The sequence below is a fragment of the Oncorhynchus masou genome, chromosome 8 (genome assembly GCF_036934945.1).
Source record: "Oncorhynchus masou masou isolate Uvic2021 chromosome 8, UVic_Omas_1.1, whole genome shotgun sequence".
Classification (NCBI taxonomy): Eukaryota; Metazoa; Chordata; class Actinopteri; order Salmoniformes; family Salmonidae; genus Oncorhynchus; species Oncorhynchus masou.
This window is the reverse complement of record NC_088219.1, coordinates 6,232,855-6,242,322: the sequence shown is the minus strand read 5'-3', so window position 1 is coordinate 6,242,322 and position 9,468 is coordinate 6,232,855. Positions and strand designations below refer to the sequence as shown.

The 9,468-nt window shown below is 37.9% G+C and overlaps 1 protein-coding gene across 2 annotated transcripts in view; it reads left to right on the top strand.

Moving 5' to 3' along the window:
* Positions 1-5,807: 5,807 nt before the first annotated feature.
* LOC135543838 (C-type mannose receptor 2-like) overlaps positions 5,808-9,468 on the top strand; it is a 6,799-nt gene continuing 3,138 nt past the window's right edge. The window contains exons 1-2 of one of the 2 annotated variants that reach the window (XM_064971164.1): positions 5,808-5,949; positions 7,248-7,286. In XM_064971164.1, the coding sequence (XP_064827236.1) occupies positions 7,250-7,286 (37 nt within the window). In that variant the 5' untranslated portion in view covers positions 5,808-5,949; positions 7,248-7,249. The remainder of the gene's footprint in view (positions 5,950-7,247; positions 7,287-9,468) is intronic. The other variant, XM_064971163.1, reaches the window with a different exon arrangement.

Sequence of the window (9,468 nt, the reverse complement as noted above, 5' to 3'; positions counted from 1 at the left end):
GCTTGCCTACGGAGCTGTGAGGGGAACGGCACCGCAGTACCTCCAGGCTCTGATCAGGCCCTACACCCAAGCAAGGGCACTGCGTTCATCCACCTCTGGCCTGCTCGCCTCCCTACCATTGAGGAAGTACAGTTCCCGCTCAGCCCAGTCAAAACTGTTCGCTGCTCTGGCCCCCCAATGGTGGAACAAACTCCCTCACGACGCCAGGACAGCAGAGTCAATCACCACCTTCCGGAGACACCTGAAACCCCACCTCTTCAAGGAATACCTAGGATAGGATAAGTAATCCTTCTCACCCCCCCACCCCTTAATGATTTAGATGCACTATTGTAAAGTGGCTGTTCCACTGGATGTCAGAAGGTGAATTCACCAATTTGTAAGTCGCTCTGGATAAGAGCGTCTGCTAAATGACTTAAATGTAAATGTAAATGTAAATGTTCTACAATGTAGAAAACAGTACAAATAAAGAAATACCCTAGAATGAATAGGTGTTCTAAAATGTTTGACTGGTACTGTATAGTTTATTTAGAACTCACACATGAAAAGGTGCATTATAATCCACACAGTAATTCACATTCCATGTTTCTGTATGATTATTATCTTGCTGTAAAAAAACTGGTCCAATTACAACCCTACATCTGTTTGTGTGTGTGTGTGTGTGTGTGTGTGTGTGTGTGAGTGTGTGTGTGTGTGTGTGTGTGTGTGTGTGTGTGTGTGTGTGTGTGTGTGTGTGTGTGTGTGTGTGTGTGTGTGTGTGTGTGTGTGTGTGTGTGTGTGTGTGTGTGTGTGAGAGAGAGGGAGGGTGAGAGAACATGGAGTCACGCAATGACATGTTGTGTGGTAAAGCAGACAGTTTATTAGGTTTTTCAGACTATGAAGTTAGTTATGATGAACTTCACAGGCTGGTGAAAGTGCACGGTGACGAGATGATACTCCTGTCCAATAGATAGAGGCTCTTATTCTGGTGCCATGATGACCAATGATTGGCTGCCATTTGACAAATAATCATCTCATCATGTTGCCTAAATGGCCCACCTACACTGTACCTGAGTACATTCACTATACAACAGTATCTGAGTACATTCATTATGTAACTATATCTGAGTACATTCACTATACAACAGTATCTGAGAACATTCACTATGTAACTATATCGGAGTACATTCACTATACAACAGTATCTGAGTACATTCACTATACAACAGTATCTGAGTACATTCACTATGTAACTACATCTGAGTACATTCACTATGTAACTATATCTGAGTAGATTCACTATGTAACTATATCTGAGTACATTCACTATGTAACTATATCTGAGTACATTCACTATGTAACTATATCTGAGTACATTCACTATGTAACTATATCTGAGTACATTCACTATGTAACTATATCTGAGTACATTCACTATGTAACTATATCTGAGTACATTCACTATACAACAGTATCTGAGTACATTCACTATACAACAGTATCTGAGTACATTCACTATGTAACTATATCTGAGTACATTCACTATGTAACTATATCTGAGTACATTCACTATACAACAGTATCTGAGTACATTCACTATGTAACTATATCTGAGTACATTCACTATACAACAGTATCTGAGTACATTCACTATACAACAGTATCTGAGTACATTCACTATGTAACTATTCACTATATGTAACTATATCTGAGTACATTCACTATACAACAGTATCTGAGTACATTCACTATGTAACTATATCTGAGTACATTCACTATGTAACTATATCTGAGTACATTCACTATACAACAGTATCTGAGTACATTCACTATGTAACTACATCTGAGTACATTCACTATGTAACTATATCTGAGTACATTCACTATGTAACTATATCTGAGTACATATCTGAGTACATTCACTATGTACATTCACTATGTAACTATATCTGAGTACATTCACTATACAACATATCTGAGTACATTCACTATGTAACTATATCTGAGTACATTCACTATGTAACATTCACTATCTGAGTACATTCACTATACAACAGTATCTGAGTACATTTCACTATGTAACTATATCTGAGTACATTCACTATGTAACTATATCTGAGTACATTCACTATGTAACTATATCTGAGTACATTCACTATGTAACTATATCTGAGTACATTCACTATGTAACTATATCTGAGTACATTCACTATAACTAACAGTATCTGAGTACATTCACTATACAACTAGTATCTGAGTACATTCACTATGTAACTATATCTGAGTACATTCACTATGTAACTATATCTGAGTACATTCACTATGTAACTATATCTGAGTACATTCACTATACAACAGTATCTGAGTACATTCACTATACAACAGTATCTGAGTACATTCACTATGTAACTATATCTGAGTACATTCACTATGTAACTATATCTGAGTACATTCACTATGTAACTATATCTGAGTAGTACATTCACTATGTAACTATATCTGAGTACATTCACTATGTAACTATATCTGAGTACATTCACTATACAACAGTATCTGAGTACATTCACTATGTAACTATATCTGAGTACATTCACTATGTAACTATATCTGAGTACATTCACTATGTAACTATATCTGAGTACATTCACTATGTAACTATATCTGAGTACATTCACTATGTAACTATATCTGAGTACATTCACTATGTAACTATATCTGAGTACATTCACTATGTAACTATATCTGAGTACATTCACTATGTAACTATATCTGAGTACATTCACTATGTAACTATATCTGAGTACATTCAATATGTAACTATATCTGAGTACATTCACTATGTAACTATATCTGAGTACATTCACTATGTAACAGTATCTGAGTACATTCACTATGTAACTATATCTGAGTACATTCACTATGTAACTATATCTGAGTACATTCACTATGTAACTATATCTGAGTATTCACTATGTAATTCTATATCTGAGTACATTCACTATGTAACTATATCTGAGTATTCTGAACTATATCTGTACATTCACTATGTAACTATATCTGAGTACATTCACTATGTAACTATATCTGAGTACATTCACTATGTAACTATATCTGTAATTCACTATATCTGAGTACATTCACTATGTAACTATATATCATTCACTATGAGTACATTCACTATGTAACTATATCTGAGTACATTCACTATGTAACTATATCTGAGTACATTCACTATGTAACATATCTGAGTACATTCACTATGTAACTATATCATTCACGAGTACATTCACTATATATGTATATCTGAGTACATTCACTATGTAACTATATCTGAGTACATTCACTATACAACATATCTGAGTACATTCACTATGTAACAGTATCTGAGTAATTCACTATGTAACTATATCTGAGTACATTCACTATGTAACTATATCTGAGTACATTCACTATGTAAATATATCTGATACATTCACTATGTAACTATATCTGAGTACATTCACTATGTAACTATATCTTAGTACATTCTCTATTTAACTATTTCTGAGTACATTCACTATGTAAATATATCTGAGTACATTCACTATGTAACTATATCTGAGTACATTCACTATGTAACTATATCTTAGTACATTCTCTATTTAACTATTTCTGAGTACATTCACTATGTAAATATATCTGAGTACATTCACTATGTAACTATATCTGAGTACATTCACTATGTAACTATATCTGAGTACATTCACTATGTAACTATATCTGAGTACATTCACTATGTCACTATATCTGAGTACATTCACTATGTAACTATATCTGAGTACATTCACGATGTAACTATATCTGAGTACATTCACTATATGACTATATCTGAGTACATTCACTATGTAACTATATCTGAGTACATTCACTATACAACAGTATCTGAGTACATTCACTATGTAACAGTATCTGAGTACATTCACTATGTAACTATATCTGAGTACATTCACGATGTAACTATATCTGAGTACATTCACTATGTAAATATATCAGAGTACATTCACTATGTAACTATATCTGAGTACATTCACTATGTAACTATATCTTAGTACATTCTCTATTTAACTATTTCTGAGTACATTCACTATGTAAATATATCTGAGTACATTCACTATGTAACTATATCTGAGTACATTCACTATGTAACTATATCTTAGTACATTCTCTATTTAACTATTTCTGAGTACATTCACTATGTAAATATATCTGAGTACATTCACTATGTAACTATATCTGAGTACATTCACTTTGTAACTATATCTGAGTACATTCACTATGTAAATATATCAGAGTACATTCAATATGTAACTATATCTGAGTACATTCACAATGTAACTATATCTGAGTGCATTCACTGTGTAACTATATCTGAGTACATTCACTATGTAACTATATCTGAGTACATTTACGATGTAACTATATCTGAGTACATTCACTATGTAACTATATCTGAGTACATTCACTATGTAACTATATCTTAGTACATTCTCTATTTAACTATTTCTGAGTACATTCACTATGTAAATATATCTTAGTACATTCTCTATTTAACTATATCTGAGTACATTCACTATGTAACTATATCTGAGTACATTCACGATGTAACTATATCTGAGTACATTCACTTTGTAACTATATCTGAATACATTCACTATGTAAATATATCAGAGTACATTCAATATGTAACTATATCTGAGTACATTCACGATGTAACTATATCTGAGTGCATTCACACTGTAACTATATCTGAGTACATTCACTATGTAACTATATCTGAGTACATTCACGATGTAACTATATCTGAGTACATTCACTATGTAACTATATCTGAGTACATTCACTATGTAACTATATCTGAGTACATTCACTATACAACAGTATCTGAGTACATTCACTATGTAACAGTATCTGAGTACATTCACTATGTAACTATATCGGAGTACATTCACTATGTAACTATATCTGAGTACATTCACTATGTAACTATATCTTAGTACATTCTCTATTTAACTATTTCTGAGTACATTCACTATGTAAATATATCTTAGTACATTCTCTATTTAACTATTTCTGAGTACATTCACTATGTAAATATATCTGAGTACATTCACTATGTAACTATATCTGAGTACATTCACGATGTAACTGTATCTGACAGCTGCTGTCTAGAACACCAGAGTACATGCCAATAGTGTGCATAGCTGTCATCAGGCCAAAGGTTGGCTGTTTGAAGAAACTCAAAAAATAAAATATATTTAGATTTGTTTAAAACTTTTTTGGTTACCTCATGATTCCATGTGTGTTATTTCATAGTTTTGTTGTCGACTATTTTTCTACAATGTAGAAAACAGTACAAATAAAGAAATACCCAAGAATGAATAGGTGTTCTAAAATGTTTGACTGGTACTGTATAGTTTATTTAGAACTCACACATGAAAAGGTTCATTATAATCCACACAGTAATTCACATTCCATGTTTCTGTATGATTATTATCTTGCTGTAAAAAAAACTGGTCCAATGTGTGTGTGTGTGTGTGTGTGTGTGTGTGTGTGTGTGTGTGTGTGTGTGTGTGTGTGTGTGTGTGTGTGTGTGTGTGTGTGTGTGCGTGCGCGTGCGTGTGTGAGGGACTGTGAGAGAGAACAGTGTTGTGTTAGTATTTGCATTTGCATGTGTGCTGCATTTGTTCCTTCAAAATTTGTTTTCTTTAACCAGGAAGAAGAAAGACTAAACAACCAATAGAGATGTCATTCATCCATCCATCACTACAATATGAAGTTGGGTAACAGGAAGTACAGGAGTTGAAATGCACCTGTATAACATCCACCTGCCCTAGAGGTGACACAACCATTAGGAGAGAGAAAGAGGGAGAGGTAGAGCTGACAACAGAATAACACAACAACAAAGACCGCATCTACAACAACAGCAAACATCAGGTATAATGATTTATCTAATATCTCTGCATGTATGCCTGTTGAAAGAATGAAGTACAAGACATTTAGTGAATGTGTATTATTATTTATTAAAGACTTATTGTAAGTTTGTAAATATATATTTTTGAAAACCAGAAAATACTAGTCTGGATGTGCATACTGTGCATGAAATGCTCCTTCAAACTGTGATTATAGACTATTTACATATTAATACTGGAGCACTTTATGTTTGTGTTATCAGTCATTACTTTTCATAACACTTAATGCATTTGTATCATGTCACCATGTTGTTGGTAGAAGTTCTAGTTACCATCTGTTTCATGTCTCCATGTTGTTGGTAGAAGTTCTAGTTACCATCTGTATCATGTCACCATGTTGTTGGTAGAAGTTCTAGTTACCATCTGTATCATGTCACCATGTTGTTGGTAGAAGTTCTAGTTACCATCTGTATCATGTCACCATGTTGTTGGTAGAAGTTCTAGTTACCATCTGTTTCATGTCACCATGTTGTTGGTAGAAGTTCTGGTTACCATCTGTATCATGTCACAATGTTGTTGGTAGAAGTTCTAGTTACCATCTGTATCATGTCACCATGTTGTTGGTAGAAGTTCGAGTTACCATCTGTATCATGTCACCATGTTGTTGGTAGAAGTTCTAGTTACCATCTGTATCATGTCACCATGTTGTTGGTAGAAGTTCTAGTTACCATCTGTATCATGTCACCATGTTGTTGGTAGAAGTTCGAGTTACCATCTGTATCATGTCACAATGTTGTTGGTAGAAGTTATAGTTACCATCTGTTTCATGTCACCATGTTGTTGGTAGAAGTTCTAGTTACCATCTGTATCATGTCACAATGTTGTTGGTAGAAGTTCTAGTTACCATCTGTATCATGTCTCCATGTTGTTGGTAGAAGTTCTAGGTACCATCTGTATCATGTCTCCATGTTGTTGGTAGAAGTTCTAGTTACCATCTGTATCATGTCACAATGTTGTTGGTAGAAGTTCTAGTTACCATCTGTATCATGTCACAATGTTGTTGGTAGAAGTTCTAGTTACCATCTGTATCATGTCTCCATGTTGTTGGTAGAAGTACTAGTTACCATCTGTATCATGTCACCATGTTGTTGGTAGAAGTTCTAGTACCATCTGTATCATGTCACCATGTTGTTGGTAGAAGTTCTAGTTACCATCTGTATCATGTCACCATGTTGTTGGTAGAAGTTCTAGTACCATCTGTATCATGTCTCCATGTTGTTGGTAGAAGTTCTAGTTAACATTTGTTTTCCCTCCAATCTCCAGGGATGGACCAAACCTTGTTCCTCCTCCTCGCTTTCTCAGGTACATGTTAATCTCTAAGAGTGTGTGTGTGTGTATGTGTGTATGTGTGTGTGTGTGTGTGTGTGTGTGTGTGTGTGTGTGTGTGTGTGTGTGTGTGTGTGTGTGTGTGTGTGTGTGTGTGTGTGTGTGTGTGTGTGTTTAAAAAAAAACTGTCATAATGTTGGTTGGTTCTCCACAGGGCTGTCCATCCTCCTCTCATAGTGTTGGTTGTTTCTCCACAGGGCTGTCCATCCTCCTCTCATAATGTTGGTTGGTTCTCCACAGGGCTGTCCATCCTCCTCTCATAATGTTGGTTGGTTCTCCACAGGGCTGTCCATCCTCCTCTCATAATGTTGGTTGTTTCTCCACAGGGCTGTCCATCCTCCTCTCATAATGTTGGTTGGTTCTCCACAGGGCTGTCCATCCTCCTCTCATAATGTTGGTTGGTTCTCCACAGGGCTGTCCATCCTCCTCTCATAATGTTGGTTGTTTCTCCACAGGGCTGTCCATCCTCCTCTCATAATGTTGGTTGGTTCTCCACAGGGCTGTCCATCCTCCTCTCATAATGTTGGTTGGTTCTCCACAGGGCTGTCCATCCTCCTCTCATAATGTTGGTTGGTTCTCCACAGGGCTGTCCATCCTCCTCTCATAATGTTGGTTGGTTCTCCACAGGGCTGTCCATCCTCCTCTCATAATGTTGGTTGGTTCTCCACAGGGCTGTCCATCCTCCTCTCATAATGTTGGTTTGTTCTCCACAGGGCTGTCCATCCTCCTCTCATAGTGTTGGTTGGTTCTCCACAGGGCTGTCCATCCTCCTATCATAATGTTGGTTTGTTCTCCACAGGGCTGTCCATCCTCCTCTCATAATGTTGGTTGGTTCTCCACAGGGCTGTCCATCCTCCTCTCATAATGTTGGTTGGTTCTCCACAGGGCTGTCCATCCTCCTCTCATAGTGTTGGTTGGTTCTCCACAGGGCTGTCCATCCTCCTCTCATAGTGTTGGTTGGTTCTCCAAAGGGCTGTCCATCCTCCTCTCATAATGTTGGTTGGTTCTCCACAGGGCTGTCCATCCTCCTCTCATAATGTTGGTTGGTTCTCCACAGGGCTGTCCATCCTCCTCTCATAGTGTTGGTTGGTTCTCCACAGGGCTGTCCATCCTCCTCTCATAGTGTTGGTTGGTTCTCCACAGGGCTGTCCATCCTCCTCTCATAATGTTGGTTGGTTCTCCACAGGGCTGTCCATCCTCCTCTCATAGTGTTGGTTTGTTCTCCACAGGGCTGTCCATCCTCCTCTCATAGTGTTGGTGTGTTCTCCACAGGGCTGTCCATCCTCCTCTCATAGTGTTGGTGTGTTCTCCACAGGGCTGTCCATCCTCCTCTCATAATGTTGATTTGTTCTCCACAGGGCTGTCCATCCTCCACTCATAGTGTTGGTTTGTTCTCCACAGGGCTGTCCATCCTCCCCTCATAATGTTGGTTGGTTCTCCACAGGGTTGTCCATCCTCCTCTCATAGTGTTGGTTGGTTCTCCACAGGGCTGTCCATCCTCCTCTCATAGTGTTGGTTGGTTCTCCACAGGGTTGTCCATCCTCCTCTCATAGTGTTGGTTGGTTCTCCACAGGGTTGTCCATCCTCCTCTCATAGTGTTGGTTGGTTCTCCACAGGGCTGTCCATCCTCCTCTCATAGTGTTGGTTTGTTCTCCACAGGGCTGTCCATCCTCCTCTCATAATGTTGGTTGGTTCTCCACAGGGCTGTCCATCCTCCTCTCATAGTGTTGGTTTGTTCTCCACAGGGCTGTCCATCCTCCTCTCATAGTGTTGGTTTGTTCTCCACAGGGCTGTCCATCCTCCTCTCATAGTGTTGGTTGGTTCTCCACAGGGCTGTCCATCCTCCTCTCATAATGTTGGTTTGTTCTCCACAGGGCTGTCCATCCTCCTCTCATAATGTTGGTTGGTTCTCCACAGGGCTGTCCATCCTCCTCTCATAATGTTGGTTGGTTCTCCACAGGGCTGTCCATCCTCCTCTCATAATGTTGGTGTGTTCTCCACAGGGCTGTCCATCCTCCTCTCATAGTGTTGGTTTGTTCTCCACAGGGCTGTCCATCCTCCTCTCATAATGTTGGTTGGTTCTCCACAGGGCTGTCCATCCTCCTCTCATAGTGTTGGTTTGTTCTCCACAGGGCTGTCCATCCTCCTCTCATAATGT